The sequence below is a fragment of the Petaurus breviceps genome, unplaced genomic scaffold (genome assembly GCF_028583685.1).
Source record: "Petaurus breviceps papuanus isolate PSGF00001 unplaced genomic scaffold, PetGlider_PUasm1.0 90747, whole genome shotgun sequence".
NCBI classification, from domain to species: domain Eukaryota; kingdom Metazoa; phylum Chordata; class Mammalia; order Diprotodontia; family Petauridae; genus Petaurus; species Petaurus breviceps.
In genome coordinates, this window is record NW_027187334.1 from 1,051,994 (window position 1) to 1,070,337 (window position 18,344).

Consider the following 18,344-nt stretch of genomic DNA (forward strand, 5'->3'; position numbering starts at 1 on the left):
GAGAGAGAGAGAGAGAGAGAGAGAGAGAGAGAGAGAGAGAGAGAGGATAGAATGTCTCCCTTCTCCCATGGGAGATTTCTTCAACTGGACCTCCACCACCACTGAATTGAGATTTCATTTACCTCTTTCTTTCCCCCTGTTTTATTCACTCCCCTCTTTGCCACACCACCCTTTCTCCCCTAAGCTCCCCTCCTGTTTGAGAGACTACAGGAATTCTTTTCCCTTTCTGGTTTACCATCACTTTGATTAGGGTGTATCACATCTTCCTTTTGATCTTCCTTCTTCTCTACTTTTATATGCCCTCCCATTCTGCCTTTTAGTTCAGCATAAAATGTTGATTCACCTGTAGGTCAAGTGTGGTGAAGTTTAGTAGATGATATTTCAAGTCTGTTCTCTACCATTGGTTTTTCCATTTAAGTTACTTTTATGCATTTCTCCTTGAGGGCTTTTAGAAAGAAAGCTCTTAATGGTCCCTCTGTTGTTTGTTTTCCAGTGAGCACTTACCAAGTGCCTACTACAGTGCTAGGCAAAGCACTGTAGATACAAAGAAAGACAAAAGAAAGTCCCTGCCCTCAAGGAGCTCACAGTCTAACAGTGAAGACTACATGCAAACAACTATATACCTACAAGATATTTACAGGATAAATTGGAGATAAGCAATAGAGAAAAGGCATACGAATTAAGGGGGATAGCAAAACACTTCTTGGAGAAGGTAGAATTTTAGCTGAGATTTAAAGGAAACCAGGGAGCCCATGAGATAGAGATAAACAACAGGAAGCTAGACTCACTGTATCTCAGAATATGTGGAAAGCAATAAGATGTAACCCCCAAGTAACAAGGTATACTTGTGCTTTAGGAAGGTCAATTTGACAGCCAAGTACAGGCTGGACTGGAATGTGTGGAGACTTGAGGCAAGGAGACCAATCAGTAGACTAGGGCAATAGTCTAGGCATGAGGTGATGAAAGTCCTTATCAGGGTGGTGGCAGTATCAGAGGAGAGAAGGAGGTGCCTAAGAGAGATGGTGCAAATGGAAAATTGACAGGCCTTGGCAACAGATTGGACATGAGTGTTGAGGAATGAGGAGTCAAGGATGGCACCCAGGTTGTGAGTCTGGGTGACTAGGAGGAGGGTGGTGCCCTCAACAGTGATATGCAAGTTTGGAAGGGGGAAGGCTTGGGAGCAAAGATAATGAGTTCTGTCATGGTCATGTTGAGTTTAAGATGTGTACAATACAGTCACTTCAAGATATCTAAAAGGCAGTTGGAGATGTGAGACTGGAGGTCGGCAGAGAGGTTAGGGCTGGCTAAAATCATCAGCAGAGAGATAATTTCATCTGTGAGAATTTCTGAGATAGTTAATTAGAACAGTATATAGAGAAAAGATGGCCTAGGACAGAATCCTGGGGACACCCATGGCTAATAATTGTGACCTGGATGATGAATCAGCAAAAGATACCAAGGAGTGTTCAGACAGGTAGGAGAAGAACCTGGAAAGATTCTTCTCATGAAAACCTAGAGAGAAGAGGGTGATCAACAGTGTCAAAGACTGCAGGGAGGTCAAGAAAGACAAGGACCAAGAAAACACCATTGGACTTGGTAATTAATAGACCACTGGTGACTTTGGAAAAGGCAGTCAGTTTCAGTTCAATAATGAAATTGGAAGACAGATTGTAGACTTAAGAAGTGAGAGGACAGGAAGTGAAGTCTTCCATTGTAAACTGTCTTCTCAAAGAGTTCAGCCACAAAAGACAGAAAAGAAATGGGACAACAGCAGGAATGGACAGATCAAATGAGACTTTTTTGAGGATGGGTGAAACACAGACATGTTTATATATACTTGGGAATGAGCCATTGGACAGTGAGAAATTGAAGGTAAACCAGAAAGTAGTGTTGATAGAGGGGCAGCCTGCTGGAAGACAGGAAGGAACAGGATCACCTGGACCTTTCATGGTTATTAGTTTTGCTTACCTTTCTGGTATTTCTGTTGGCAAAGCAAATAATCTGCTCAGTTCGGTTTTTATAGGAATGCTTCAAATGACTCTTTTTTCTTGAATGCCCATCGTTTTCACCAATGATTAGGCTCAGATTTGCAGAATCACTTTGGGTTGCATTTTGAGTTCCTTTGCTCTTCAGAATATGTAATTCTCTTCCCTTCTGTGGTTTCTCTTTAGGGTACATGGTGTCTTAGACTGGAGATAGTTTTAATTGCTTTGGCTCTTGTGTATAATTCTTCTTTTGGGAGAGATGTGAGAGGTCATGAAGATTGGAAGAAATGTCTAGTCCTACATATCCTGCCACTAACTTACTGTGTGAACTTGGGCCTCAGTTTTCTCATCTGTGAAATGGAGACAATAATCATCATCCTGTCCTTCTACCCAGGGCCATTGTGAAGATAAATGAGAGAATAAATGAGAGTGATTTGAAAATATATAAAGCACTTTATATATAAAGGGCTATTCAAATGTAAAATGGTGTTCTTTTGCTAATAACATTGTTTCTTGGAGAAATACCATAAAGCAATGGGAAGAGATTAACATAAGAAAAACAAATGGACTGGAAAGAACCTAGAGGAATCTTTGCTTTTTCACCTTAGTATCCCAGTGTAGATTGGGAGAATGTATTTGGACTCTGTTGAAAAGTTTTCACCTAAATCTCTCATGCAGTGCTTTACAGATACAAATATTAGCTCATTATCAGTAAAATACAACCTTCAGGCATTCAAGTGTCTGATGTGAGCCAATAAATCAGATTCTTTCTTTCTGTATACAATTAGCTTGTTAGTCTTTGAACGCGCCTTTAAAAATCTTACTGCCATTCAAAATTCATTTTTTCTCTTTCTTGAAATGACAGAGATGAACAAAACCATAGTTATAAGCACATACAGTATGATTACTATTGTATGAAGCATGAACTGTTATTAATTCACATTTTCTCTTTTTCTAATAGTCCTTCCACTACACTTCCTTGAGAGAAAAAACCAAGAAATGGTCCAGAGGTAAATTACAGAAATTACTCTTTGTTATTCAAATTTTTTTAAAAATCTTTTCTCATTTTTCCCCTTCTACAAAGATAGGACCATGTTCAGCATGTAGAAAGGGGCATGTTTTCTGATTAATCTTCTCAAATTAGGAAAATTTCTTCCCATCATTAATTTCCCATTTAACAGTCATAGTTTAATAAGTTATCTCAAGCCTCATCATCCATATTCAGACCTAAAATCCAGGGAAAGCAACCCAATCCCAGATTCTGGTGTACTGGAATCCAAGCAGCCTGACTAGTGCTGGGTGAAGGAGGCAGGCAGCAAGACAGAATGGACTGAGAGTCAAAAGACTTGGTTTCTGATCCCAGCTCTGCCACTAATTCATCTTGCAACTTCAAATGGGTCACTTGTTTGTTTGCTGGGCCTTAGTTTTCTCCTGTCAAAAATGAATGGGATGTATTAGATCAGAGGTGTTAAGCACCCAGCTGCTGGGCCACATGCACCCTGCAACACTCCCAAAGGCAGTCCAAACCAGATTCAAATGTACTTGAGAAATATTTAACAAAACTTTAAAAATATATATTAAAACCTAGATGCCATTACATCCTAAAAGTGAAGTCAATATGCAGCCTGCAGGGATCCTTATGGTTGGTTGGGTGGCCTGTTTCTATTTGAGTTTGACTCCACTGGATTAGGTCATTTGTCTGTGGCTCACCAGCATTGGCCAGAGTATTAAGATAATAATGTGGAAAGCCAGCTGCTCTCTGATCAGCACCCCCCCCCAAAGAAAACCATCCAAAAACATGGAGCAGTGTCCTCTTAGCTCATTGAAACAATGACCAAAGCAAGAGATGCACCAGCACTTTCAAAAGACAAACCAAGCCATTCCTAAGACTTAAGGACAAAGGGCATTGCTTAGAAGGAGTAGCCAAGGACAGGGGAAAGTGTGGCTGCTGCTGCTTTGTAAAGAAGCCCCTGCCCACACCTGCCTGAAGGCTTCATCAGGAACGTGCGGGGTTGGCACAGTAACGGAAGGGTCTGAATGTAGCCCTGGGTGCTGTGCTCTTTGTGGTAGTTAGCACAGTTGTTATGAGCTGGACCCTGAAGTAAGGGTTAAAAAAAGCAATTTAATGTGCTACAAACTTCTAACAGTGCTGCACAGCTGTAAGACAATTATAATTAATGTAACCACATAAACTGGATTTTTCCAATGAAAATGTCTAATACTGTAATTACATTTGCCTCTGGCTTTGCAGGAGAAGTGATATAGGCACCAGGGAAGAACTCAGTTCATAGAAGAGATACTCAAATTTCATGGTTATGAAGTAAGATGTTTAGAATTTAAGACAACAAAGGGTCAAATTCAGCTGCCGACCAGAGTCCCAGTCTCTTTTGTGCCCTTGTAGAGCTGAGAGTAGATTCGATGCAGGTATTATTGGGTTTTCTTCTACTGTGGTTGAAATTAAATTCCCAAGGAACGCTTATAGCTTATAGGCTATGTACCTGCGAATGCAACTACTGACCCCAAGACTTTGGTCAAGATCTTTTGCTGACACATGACAATAACTCAAAATAAAATATGTTTTGGTGGATGAACCTGGTGAGTCAGTTGGCTCTGAGTTAGTAATGGAGCCCAGCAGAGTAGTCTGGCAGGGTCCAGCATTAAATACTCTATTTATATAGTCATAGCTCCCCTTTGCAAAGAACTGTCCTAGTGGGGTTTATCACAACAGTGATTCATCCCAGCCACTGACCAGTGTAGGTGCAAGAAGAAGAAAAACACACTAAACCTATTTTTAGTTTAAGAAACCATTTTGGATCACCTGATAACCACCAAATGTCCAAACCTGTGTTGATTTTTTTAAGTGCATGCATGTTTTTGGACTCTCATACAGACATAACTTTTTTGGAACACTCCCTTGAATGTAGTTGCTAATCTCCTGTTCTTTCCAAAGATTGTTCCATAGTAATAGTGAAATAAGGAATCTTTCAGTTTGTGGGTAGATTCTTGTTGGCAGTGGTGAAGATAGCACTGTTTACATGGAAAACAATTCTTTGTCAGATTGTTGGCCAGATGACAACCCCAGCAGTGATTAAAAGACCAAAGTAGTACTCTTTTTGTTTAGCTGGTGTTCTCCTTTTATGACCCTATCCTGGGCAGCAAGCTGACTGTGGAGGAATTCATTCCTACCTTGTCTTCCTTCACCCCACAGGGAGTTCCTGGAACAGTGGAAGCCGAAGACGCATCTCCTGCAAAGACCTGGGCCATGGAGACTGTGAAGGCTGGCTGTGGAAGAAAAATGACGGCAAAGGCTACTTCACCCAGAAATGGAGAAAATACTGGTTCATTCTAAAAGAATCATCCCTCTACTGGTACACCAACCCAGATGTAAGTATAACAAGGGGGAGAGAATCCCTGTCAAATCCTTCTGTCCCAGAGAAGCCTTGGCTCAGTTAAAGAAGGGCATTTCTGACAAATTCATAAGCAACAGTTTGCTAACAGTATCTAATAGTAGAAGGCAAACCAATAAGGACACAGCTCTTACTGGAAGATAATTCACAGACACTAATAGTGTTAAAGAGAGTGTGCAAATGGGAAAGTTTATATCCCATAGTCAAAAGCACTTGAACATTTCCCATTATAAAGAAATACTACTCTGATTTTTATACCTATAGTAAATAGGAAAAAAATTACTTTTCTCCATTGCCTCTTCATCTTATTACCCTAAAAGATACAATGACTGATGAAATCACAGGGCCAAACTAATCCCCCCACCAAAAAAAATCAAATACAAATATGGAAGGTTCTCATATCCAAGGACAAATATGTGATGTTGTAGAAGAAGCTCTAGGTTTGGAGTCAGAGGACCTGGGTCATTATCTTTGTGACCTTGAGAAAGTCCTTGCTATGTCTGAGCCTCAGTTTCTTCTTCTGTAATATAAGGGGAATGAACTTTAAGTTCTTTCCACCTCAAAACTCCTGTGATCTTTCTAAATACAGAAGAGTGTCATGGATGGCTTTGTAAGAATGTCAGGAAGACAAGAGAGCAGCATACATTTATTGAGCACATACATACTCTGTGCTGGGCACCCAGCTAAATACTTCAGTGATGATGCCTGGGAAAAGCATTAAGAACTAAGAGGGCTCCAAGTTCTGTTCCAAGCTAGAGAAAGATGAAGAAAGGAGAGTGAGTGTAACCCTAGCAGATGGCAATGTGAAAGAGTAGCCCACCAGCTCCTGTTCTCCTTCCATCTTTGGCGTGAAGGAGAATGATCTTCAGGACCGAAGGGGCAGGTTGGAAGCCCAAGACAGATGAGGAGATACATGAATTCATTCCTAACTATAAGCTTTATTTCCCTGCTTCAGAGAAATTAGACAAGCAGGGATTAAAAGGCTCTGAAGAAGAGAATGAAAAGATCAGTGGTCTCTTAGGAACTTTGGAGAACAAAAGTACAAAAGAGCCCTGCAGACAGCCAAATATATCCCAGTTGTCCAAGAGGGAGATAAAGGTAGATTGTCCAAACCATAGACCTTGATGCCAGTCCCCAAAAAGTTCCAGGACACTTTATTAAATGAATTCTTTGTGAATGCTCAGTAAGGAAAACAGTGATTATTTGAGTTGGCATGGGTTCATTAACAACAAGTCATGCCAAACTTAGCCTTATTTCCTTTTTAACTAAACTGCTAGATTATGCTGTAAGCATCATGTATCTGTATTTTAGCAAGGCATTTTACAGGATCTTTATAACATCCTTGTGGACAGCATAGAGAAAGATTAGTTCAGTTAGGTGCCAACCACAACAACAGTGATAAATGACTACCCTGGAGAGTAGTGTGGCCCATGGTTTTCTGTTGTTGTTGTTCAGTTGTTTCAATTGTGTACAACTCTTCCTGACCCCATTTGAGATTTTCTTTTTTTTAAGCAATTGGGGTTAAGTAACTTGCTCAAGGTTACACGACCAAGTGTTTCTGGGTGGGTGCTAAGTGTCTGAGCCTGGATTCGATCCCCAGGTCATCCTGACACTGGGGCCGGTGCGCTTACTCGCTGTGCTACCTGGCCGCCCCAGAGATTTTCTTGGGAAAGATACTGGAGCTGTTCACCATTTCCTTCTCCAACTCATTTGTACAGATGAGGAAACTGAGGTAAACAGGGTGAAGTCACTTGCCTAGGGCCACGAAGCTAGTAAGTATCTGACGCCACATGAACTCACAATTCTAAGCCCAGAATTCTGTCCACTCTGGTGCCTTGACTATTTCCCCTTTTTATCAGTGACTTGGAAAAGAAATACTTTCCATTTTGTGAATTACAGAAGTCACAGAAGTGAGCAGGATAGTTCATATACTGGAAAAATCAGGATCCCAAAAGATCATTATGATTATCTAGAAGAAATGTAAAATTTTGCAGAAATAAATATACAGTTCTGCATTCTGGTTTTTAAAAATCAGCTGCAAAGGTACAGAAAAGAGATGGGGGGAGCATGCCTTAATATCAGTTCATGTGAAAAAGGCGTAAGGATTCCAATGGACTGGACGCTCTATATAAGTCGACACTGTCATGTGACTCCCAAAAAGAATTTAATGTAGTTACTGTGGCTACATAAAGAGAAGTCCAATGGCCACATCAACCCAGCCTGTCATTCCACTGGATTCTGCCCTGACTGTGCCACATTTCAAATGATTGTTCCAGTTCTACGAGACTGATGCATTTGAAGAAGTACCTTATTAAATGAAAATATGTTCTAGGGGAGGTGCCTGGGATAGACAATGAGATGTAAAAAAGTTCATGTGAGGAACAGTCAAAAGAACTGGGAATGTTTAGTCTGGAAACAAGCTTTCAGTCACGGAATTTATTAGCACTGGGAGGAGCATTAGAATTTTATCTACTCCAAGCCTTTTATTTTACAGGTGAGGAAACTGAGGCTGAAAGTGGTTAAGTAACTCACCCTGGGTCACAAAGGCAGTAAGTGATAGATTTGAACTCAGGTCCTCTAAGTCCAAGTTCAGCCTTCTTTTCACTGTCCCAGAATGCTGACTTTTATACCCCTGAAGAAATGGAAACTCAGGCTGAATGATAGATTTCACACAGCACAGCAGTAAGGGATTTGCAGAACCCAGATTCTTCCATGCCCTATAGACTATTGGAATATAGTAGGCTTGTCATTCATAGCAAGTTTCAAGACACAGTCATGTCAGCACTACACAAAGGGACTCTGTTGCAGTCTCTACAATCCCCCCCCCGCCCCCAAACATCCACCTGTGCATCTCACTTAAATTTTCTGCTTCACACTTTTCACCTCTGACATGAGAACACGACTTATCTACTGCCCAGCAATGATGAGCCAGTTTAATTTGGAAAGATTTTTAAAGCACTTTGCAGATAAAAAATGATTAGCGTGTATAGATGTTGTTTTGTCCTGGCCAATTTAACATGGTTTAGAAATATGTTTGTGTGTTGCTGAGTGGTAATGTCGCTGCTGGTCTTTATTGATGTATTGTTTGTTAATCTCTGCTTTGAATGCCCCAGAAGATGTTGAAAGTTATTTGCATATTTTGAAGCAACTCTGTGTTATCATTAACAGAGAAGAGATTGTTGTTCTCACTGGCTTAATGAATGCACGGTTCATTCACTTTACAGAAAGCTGTTTGGAGTACATGCTAAGTAAACTGCTGCATTCTTGAATAAACAGTCAAGGAAAATATGTTCATTACCACATTTGTGACCTGGCTAAGGAGTCAGGTGACATAACTGATACTCTCCTTCATTTGTAGGCCCAGCTCTCTCTGTTCAAAATGTTTCTTCAACATTCTCTTTTCTTTTCTGGTAGGACGAGAAAGCCGAAGGATTCATCAGTTTGCCTGAATTTCGCATTGACCGCGCTAGCGAGTGCCGAAGGAAATAGTAAGTAGCTGGAGATCCCCAAACTCCCTAGCTAGTCCAGTGGGCAAAAGAGGGTGCAAGGAAAGACGATGCCACTAACTGCCCACCACTATAGACCATTTCTGGCTGGAGGTACCTTCATGGTTGGATCAGGGCTGGAAAATGTCACATAGGTTGCATTTTGCAGGGCCTTCTGGGCTTTATTTTTTCATTTCTGCTTTTAAAAAGTCATTTCATTGGAATGTATACAGCAGCAAAACTCACTGCCTTTTGAGCTCATGTTTTCTTAGCTTCCATTTTAACAAGCTGAATAAAACAGGAAAACCATTAATAAATGGAAAACACTAAATTCATTCTTCACCGAGAAGATAAAATGTCCTTAATTTCAGTCTAGGGCAGATTCTCGGTCTCCTCCCTCATCCCCCACAGGATGCTATAAGAGTTAGTGCCGTAATACCACATGACCTGTCAAGATTATTGCTGTAGTAAATTTAATTTAATCTGTATGAAGAGGCTCTTTGAGAGAGAGAGAGAAAGAGAGATAGAGAGAGAGAGATTTCTAAGAGTAAGCAATTCAAACTGCACCTATGTGTGACTTAAAGCTCCACTTCAGCCATATTGCACCAAATACAAAATATAGGATAACTTGATCTATCCTGAAGGCTTATTTAATGATAAGCATTTGTCAGCATTGGTGTAATTTGAAAACCTGGTTAGAATGATATTGCCATGATTAAAACTGACAGTCACCAGGTTCAGTGGGTTTAATACAACAATTTGAGCATTTTAAAGTTAACTCACTACCTGGTTTTTTGTTTAATTACTATCCTAACTATCCAAGGAAAATGAAAATCTCTTACTTGCGCTAACTGGAGAAAAAAAAACATCATATTAATTAAATTATCTTAGTAGGATATTTCCATCTCTAACCTAATATCCTTGGATATCTACTCTTGAACAATGCCCTTCAAATGATTTGTTGGTCTTCCCACACCTTGCTTCCTCTAATTAAGAACATGTACAAAAGAGTATGAAAGTAAGTAAGCACAGAAACATTTGCAAGGTTACCAAGAGTGGCTATCAACATCCAGATGTCTTAGGTCCTTTCATGGACTTTCTGATGACATAAGTCACAGACATAGACTTAGACCACCACCACCACCACCCCAACCCCAACCCCAAGGTAATCATAAAATGGATCTAAAAGACATGATTCTGCTTCGCTTCTTTTGCTCATATTCTCAAAGAACAGAAGAAAATGTCCCAATGGAGTAATCAAGAATAATCAAATGGATTTGATGAATCTCAGTAGGGATAAGAGAAGGTCAAATTAGAAATCAAGAACTCAAGCCATAAATAATAGCCTAAGGACCAACTGGTTAGGCTTCTAAATGAGTGACTTAGTGAATGCCTGAGGGAAAAGCATTTATGAAGTGCTTCCTATATGTCAAGTACCATGCATATGTACAGAATATATCACTCAGTTCTCATCTTTCTTAATTTCTCTACGGCATTTGATTCTGTTGATCATTCTCTCCTCGATGACTTTTTATGACTCTTCTCTCTCCCATACATCTACTCTTCATTTATCTTTGATTGGATCTCCCTTTTTGTCATGCCCACCCACTGTGGGTGTCCCCCAAGGTTCTATCCCATGCACTTTTCTCTTTTAACTCTTTATTATTTCTATCGGTAATTTCATCTGCTCCTGTGGGGTCAATTTTCATCTCTGTATAGATGATTCCTAGACCTGTTCATCTAGCCCTAACCTCTCTCATGAGCTGTTACAACCTTACAGGTCCAACTACATCTCTTGTGTACATCCCCTTCTCTCTGTCACACAACTTTTACCCAAGGTCAAGCTCTCATCATCCTTCCCAAGGTCTATTGCAATAATGATCTCATTGGACTCTCTCAAGCCTCTCTCTTCTCCAGTCTATCCTTCTCTTCCTTTCCTGGTCCTTGACCTTCTTATCTTCTTCCTTTTCTGGTCCATTCCTTCTCTTCATCTTCAACACTTCTTCCTTCAGCTCTGACGTTCTGTCCTCTCCTCCAGCTTCTTTTAAAGCCCTTCCATATCCTTACCCTGCATCTAATACCTTCCCCTTCACAATTCCAAAACCCTTTATGAATTAATGCTTCTGTTCAAGTGTAGGAAGGCCTTTTGAAACAACATATTGAGTAATTGTAAAGATTATTGAAGACAGGAAATGGGCTCATAAAGCAGCAGAATTTTGTTTTGATATAAGGAAGAACACAGATCATTGTGGTATTTAAAAAGTACTGAATAAACTCCTCAGAAAGGTATTGTTTCCATCCCAGGACTTCTTCAGCAAGATAAGCATTCCTCCTGAATAGTTCACGTATTTATGCCTGATAGCAAAGGCATAGTCCAGATGTTTTCATGTGAACTTTACCAGCTGCTTTACTTTGCCACCTAGATTTTTTTGTTGTTGTCGCTTTGTTTCTAGAGCAGCCAAAAACAGAAAAACAGATATATTCAGTTAGTTATCTGTATGTTTCCAGATATTTGGATGGTCAACATTATGGAGGCAGAATTTCTTGAATTTTAATTGAATTTTGAAAGTTTTCATCCAGATATTTCATATCATATAAACAGCACACCTGGTGTTTCATACATGTCTCCTCCATAGCAGTCACTGTGCTAGGGGCTGGGACTCCAGGTAAAAAAAAAAAAGAGATGTGCCAGTTGTAAAGATTTTCACAGACTTTTTCTCATTATGCTAGAAGCCAGTGATTACCAAAGGATGAGCTCTGGTAATTCCAGAAAGAATGTGTGAAAATGAACATGTGAAATGAAAAAAAGATTAGGTAGAAAACATAAGGAAACACATCGGTTCTGTCTTTTTGAAAGCAGAATACCACCATCAAAGCAAATCATTTTCAGTATCCAAAAGTACCAAATAGCTGAGCGTATAACATTAAGCACAGAAATGTAAGAGAGCCAGGTAGAAAGTTAGGGGTTGTATGGATTTCTTCTAATTAACTGCAAAGGGGAAAGGAATGATAGTCCTTTTGAAAAGAAAACAAGTGCTTTCTTTCTGAAATTGAGGGTGGTGGGGAGGAGAAACAATTGAATTAAACAATTCCTGTTACTATCCAAGTCACAAACTGAGTAGAAAACCTTTGAGAAATCTTATCTGGAGCATCAATTATTGGGTTTCTTGTAATAACCCTTTGAGGTTCAGTCAACAAGCATTAGTCACCTGCTAAGTGCTTGGAATACAAAGAAAGGGGGGAAAAGGTCCCTGCCCTCAAGGAGCTCACATTCTAAAGCAGAAACAGAAGCCATGCAAAGAGCATGTGCATACAAGATCTGGGCAGTGTAAATGAAAGGAGTCTTAAAGGGCAAGGATTGGGGGCAGGAATAGGGCAGATGAGTCTTAAAGGAAGCTAGGAATCAGAGGGGAGGAGGGAGAGCATTCCAGGCATGAGAAGACGATGAATAGAAATGCACAGAAGCAGGAGAGGGAGTATTATGTGTGAGGAAAAGCAAGTAGCTGGATCATAGAAGGCACAAAAGAGGCGAAAATAGGTGTTAGAAAATTGCAAAGGTAGGAAGGTGGCAAAAGGCTTTAAATGTCATACAGAGGACTTTATCCTAGAAATAATTTGGAGCCATGGGACTTTATTGAGGTAGGAGAAAAGTCAGTGTGATGGTCAAACCTGCATTTTCGGGAAAAAGCCTTCGGCAGCTAAGTGGAGGATAGATCAGAGTGGGGAGAGACTTGAGTCAGGAAACCGAAGACAAGCATATTGTGTCTGTCTGTCCAGGAGACAGGTGGTGAGGACCTGCACAAAGGTGGCAACTGTGTGAGCAAATAGAAGGCGTCAAATACAAGAGCGATATTATGAAGGTAAAAGATTGGACAATAGACTGAATGTGCAGTAAGAGTGTAAAGTCAAGAATAATGTCCAGATTGTGAGCCAGGATGACCGGGACAGTAATAGGAAAGATGGGAAGTGGGGAGGATTTGTGGGAAGAGATGAGGTCTGCTTTAAACATGTTCCATTGGAGGTGTCCATGGGATATTCAATTCACAATGTCTAAGCAGCAGTTGAGGAGAGATTAGGGCTGGATAAAAGATCTAGGAATCATCTGTGTACAGGTCAAAGTTGAACCCACTGTTTTTGATGAGGTCTGCAAGTGAGGTCAAATAGAGAGAAAAGAGAAGAAGGCGGCTCAGGACAGATTCTGGAGCAATAGTCACTGTTAATGAGCATGAATTGTAGTAGGATCCAGCAAAGGAGACTGAAGAAGGGTGAGACAGGTAGGAAGGAGATCCAGGAGAGAGCAATGTCACAAAAAAACTTAGAGAGGAGAGAGGAACCAAGAGGGGAGGCTGATCCAAGAGGGGAGGCTGATCCAGGAGGGGAGGCCGATCCAGGAGGGGAAGCTGATCACCAGTGTCCAAAGTTGCAGAGAGGTCAAGAAGGATAAGATCCAAGAAAAGGCCGTTTATTAGATTTGTGAATTAAGTGATCATTGATAACTTTGGAAAGAGCAGTTGAATGATTAAGGCAGAAGCCAGATTAGAGAGAAGTTAGAAGTGAGAGGCCAGGAAATAGAGGCACCTCATGTAGATAGCTTTCTCAAGGAGGGGACGGAAAGTACAGGATGAAAACTATTGGGGATAATTGGACCAACTAAGGGTAATTTGTGGATGATGGAAGTATGTGTGTGTGTTTGTAGGCAGCAGGGAAGAAGCCAGTATAGAAAGGGAGAGATTCAAGATTACAGAGCTTGTGGATGACCGAGGGAGCAATCTGGTAGAAAGATGAGGGGATATGGGATCAAAGGTACATGTCCAGAGGTTTGCCTTGGCTAGGAGAAGGGCTGCCTCTTCCTTTTAGACAGGGGTGAAGGAGGAGATAATGAGGGAAGCTATTTAAGGGATGTAAAAAGAGGAAAGGCAAAAGGAGCTGTTGGTGAATGGTTTCAATTTTTCCATGAAATATGAGGCAAGGCTCTCAGCTGAGAGTCACAGTAGGGGAAGGGAGTGCCTTGGGAGGACTGAGGACAGATGAAAATGTTTGGGAGAGTCACTGTGATTAAAGGATGATGAATCAATTAGGGAAGTGTAAAAAGATTGCCTTGCTGCAATGAGAGATCTGTTGAGATTATGTAGCATAAATGTGTAGAAGCCCCAATCAGGACAGCTTCATAATTATTTTCCAGCTCCATTCAACTGCACATGAATAAAAGCAAGTTGTCCAAGATCAGATTTTGACTAGGTGCAAATGGCTATAGGACAAGGGGGCGAGGGCTAAGAGTTTAGAGGATATCGTAGAATTTGACTTAAGTGGGTCTTACTGGTATTATTATCCCATTTAACAGATAAGGGAACTGAGGTTCAGAGAAGTTGCTCATCGTCACCCTGCTAGTAAATATTAGAGGAGGAATTTAGAACCAGATCTCCTTGCTCTGAGTTCAACATATTTTTCCATGTGGTCTTAACACTTCCAAGCTATATATGTATTTGTGTATGTACATCATATAAATATAGTCATGTATGCACACACATACTTTCTTTAATGCTGTGTTGTTTAGTCATCACTTTGGTCCTAGATCCAATAAAAACGAATAAAGAGAGATCCAGGCAAAGGTTGTTTTTATTCCAAAATGAGGCATACAGTATGTGCTGTCTTGGGCAGCAGTAGGACTCCCCCTCCCTGGCAGCATTTAAGCAGAGACTATCTGACCATTTGTTGGATATACTAGGCATCCAATTCTTGCTTATTTTTTGTTTAGAATCGATGCTCTTAAATTTGTAAACATAATGCCCTTCACCGAAAAAAGCATCACTTGATTGACTTTTTATTGATGCCAATTTGGGTTGGTTTGTCAAGTGACAAGGCTCTCTCTAGTTATCAGGCATGCCACATCTCTTCCTCCACTGTTAGGTTATTTTGGAGGCTAATGTGGCCTTGAAACTCATTCCAATTTTGTACAGCTTTGATTGGTAGGACTTTTTTGTTGCCGTTAAATCTAAACATCTTGAAACTTTCTACCCTTCTACCCTTTGCTCCTGGTCTTGGTCATTGGGGTCAAATAGAACAAACTTTATCTCTCCTCTATAAAACAGTCCTTCAGATGCTTAAACCACTGTTCCTGTCCCAAAGTTCTCATCCATTAAATTGAAGTAGTTAAATCAATGAGTTCTAGGTTCCCTTCTGTCACTAAATACATACATGTATACATGCATTTACATACATATACACACATGTCTATGTGTGTATACATATTTTTATATACATATATATATTTCTATGAGACATAATTTTCTGGCAATAAACACAGATAGCCATCACATTTGTTTCTAAAACAAACTTAAAAGACATTATACAATATTACCTGGTTAAATCCAAGATAAGAAAGATTGGACAAATATCTAAAATACTCAATGGGCAGCTGTTCAGCTTAGAGGTATGGTAAAGAAAATGAGGTAATGAACTTGTATGTTTGGGGCGGCTAGGTAGCACAGTGAATAGAGCACTCGCCCTGGAGTCAGGAGGACCTGAGTTCAAATCCAGCCTCATTCACTTACACATACACACACAAAACTAGCTGTGTGACCTTGGGCAAGTCACTTAACCCCAATTGCCCTACTTTCCCCCTCCAGAAAGCAAAACAAAATTGTGTTCATTATCAGGAAAACACACAAGGCAAGATTGTTGGATTTGTATATGATCCCCTGGAGAAGACAGGTGAAACATTTGAATTCTTGTTTAAAAAATACTGATTAGTGGAACACTCATTCTCAGGTATACTCAACATCTCAGATAGCCTCATTCTCCCTCATCAACATAATTATAATAGAAAGTACTAGGCCGCAGGGTTCAATAGAAAGAGGACTGACTGTGGAGTTGGAGGAGGTGGCTTTGAATTCTGGCTCTGCCAGTCACTGCTTCTGGGACTTTGGGCAGATCACTTGATCTCTGGGCCTCAGTTTTCTAATCAGTAAAATAAAGAGCTTGGACTAGATGGCTCTGGAGGTCCCTTTCAGCCTTAAGAAGGATCCTGCTGGCTTTTGGTGTCCCCTTAGGTGTGGTGGTTTTCAATTCTTTGCTTCTAATTACATGCTTTTGACCATATGACAGCAGGGAGAAGTACTTGCATCCCAATGGTAGGGGGAACCAGACAGTCGGATCATTCCTCTTACAAAAGGAAGGTGTTTGCATTCAGAGTCCTAACTTATCTGCCATAAGAAGTAGGTCACTGAATCATCAAAGGAATCAGAAATCTCATGAAACACATGTCCAATAGTCCACCCTAAACCCCATGTGTGCTGCTCAAAAATTTGCCCCTTGCCCTGGAAGCTTTGGGGTTTTCTAAGCCAATTTCTGCCATCTAGTGGATCCCATTAGATTGCAATGCTGTAGTACTCTCCTACAGTGTTTTTCTTTCCCACCCTTTTCATCTATGGACTAGATTTGTAGGATTTGGAGATAGAAGGTGTTTTGCTGGTTGGGTCCAAAGCTATCTTTTTGCAAGTGAGGAAACTGAGATCAAGAGAGAAGAAAAGACTTTCCTAAGGATACACATGTAGTAACTGAATCGGTATTCGAATCTAGGTCACTCAATTCCAAGTCCTTGGCTTTTTCCACTATGCTTTCCTCCCTCTCTTTCTTTGTTCAAGTAATCAGCAAACATTGATTTTTGACTGGTTAATACTATATCCTATTTTTACTTTGCTGTATAGCTGTACTTTCCTCTCCTTTCTAATCACTGACGCCTCTTCTTGGAGAACATCTTGACCTATTTGACAACACTCAAAAATCAAAAATTGCAGCCATCTGACACAATGTAATTGTTACTGAATGATTACTTAACGTTGAGCAAAAAATTGAGAACAATGTCTCCCCAAGTTATGTTCTTGTGATACATCCTTTAACTAAAACTTTGTAGGTAATTATACTTTACCTTAAACTGTTTGTCACTTGTGTGTATGTGTGTCTACATGCGTATGTCACACATCTATACATATATGTATATATACATATATATAATGCACTGGAAATATGGGTTACTTTGCCTTTGTGGTTTCCCATATGGAATGATGGGTTATAATAGAGAAGAAAAGAATTGAGAAATATTCCAGTTCTGTGACCTCAAGGTCCATTGACTTCAAACCATATATGAGGAGAAATGCTGGAGCCTTAAAGTTTTTCCTCAGCCTATTTTTCCCATCATTCTCTGGCTACTATGTTGTACTTCCATGGCATGATGTGCTTTTTCAGGCCCAGAATAGTTGTTCCCAGATAGATGCAAGAGCTCCTTTGAGAAATGCCTTAGCTGAGGGTGAGTTCTTACCTTATTTTGTATCGTGGGCTCCCTCAGAATTCTGTTTTCAATGTATAAGATAAAATACACAGAACTACAAAGTAAACTATATTGAAGTATATTTATCAAAATAATAGTAAAAATCTCGTGGATTCTAGGTTTAAGAACTCCTAGCTTAAGCAAAAGCTGAGAACTAGGAAGTACAGGAACTTATTGGCATCTTTAGCTGCTCCAAGTCCCAAAAATGACTCTTTCTCCAAGGTGTTGGAATGCACCACAGGTTCAGACAATTTATGTAACAGACAGTACCTTGTCTAGCTTCTTGTATGTACTGGTAAATTCATCTCCCTAAATTTCTCATATCATTTTGAAGAGCATCTTCAGTATTCTTGTCCCTCTATACCAAGAATCCCCTGTGCATTCTGTGTCCATCATTCTGCATCAGCATTACAGCTTTTATATAGAAATGGTGCAGATTTTAGCTTCAGTCATAAACAATACAATAGATGTAAATATCTAAGCCTTTGTCCATTCAATAATTATTTTTTTAAAGCAATTGTTCTGTCCACCTTAAAAAACACAAGAACCCTACATTAGAAAACTCTGCTCTTCAATCATGGCCTAAAAATAAAGTCCACAATGAATCCCTCCAATACTAGAGTATCTAAAATCAAGATCCTGGATGAGTCCCCACAACTGTTTGCTGCCCATGGCCATGCACCACTTGTATACAGACACCTCAGAAAAGTGACCCTGGGTTCAAGGTATTCTTTAGGTTCATATCCACCCAAAACCATAGCTCACAAACCCCCACTTATGTATTTATTTTTCCCAGTCAACTAGACAACAGAGTGTAAAATAAAGGCCTTTAATAACAGTGAGAAATGTAGTGATAGAATGTTCCCTCATAAATGCAGGCCACATTCTTCCACACAGTCATGTGGGACTTCCCAATTGGTGGGAAGAACGGATGTGCTATGAAATATGCATGGAGGGGCATACACATAGAACACAAGTGGCCAGGGTACATATAAATAACACATGTGACGAGGGCATATGCATGGAGGAACAATTCACAACCCTAGTGCTAAAGGGTCGTTGATGTCTTCCAGTGACATCATCCCTCAGCTCTCACTGGGCCTATTCCCCATCATATGTTGCTTTCTCTAATGGGCATTTT

The 18,344-nt window shown here is 40.2% G+C and overlaps 1 protein-coding gene across 1 annotated transcript in view; it reads left to right on the forward strand.

The window, feature by feature from the left end:
• The window catches only part of LOC138145738 (connector enhancer of kinase suppressor of ras 2-like), a 558,854-nt gene that overhangs the window by 489,607 nt on the left and 50,903 nt on the right, over positions 1-18,344 (forward strand). Inside the window, exons 15-17 of the mRNA XM_069067369.1 lie at positions 2,947-2,995; positions 5,194-5,369; positions 8,807-8,880. Of these exons, the coding sequence (XP_068923470.1) occupies positions 2,947-2,995; positions 5,194-5,369; positions 8,807-8,880 (299 nt within the window). The remainder of the gene's footprint in view (positions 1-2,946; positions 2,996-5,193; positions 5,370-8,806; positions 8,881-18,344) is intronic.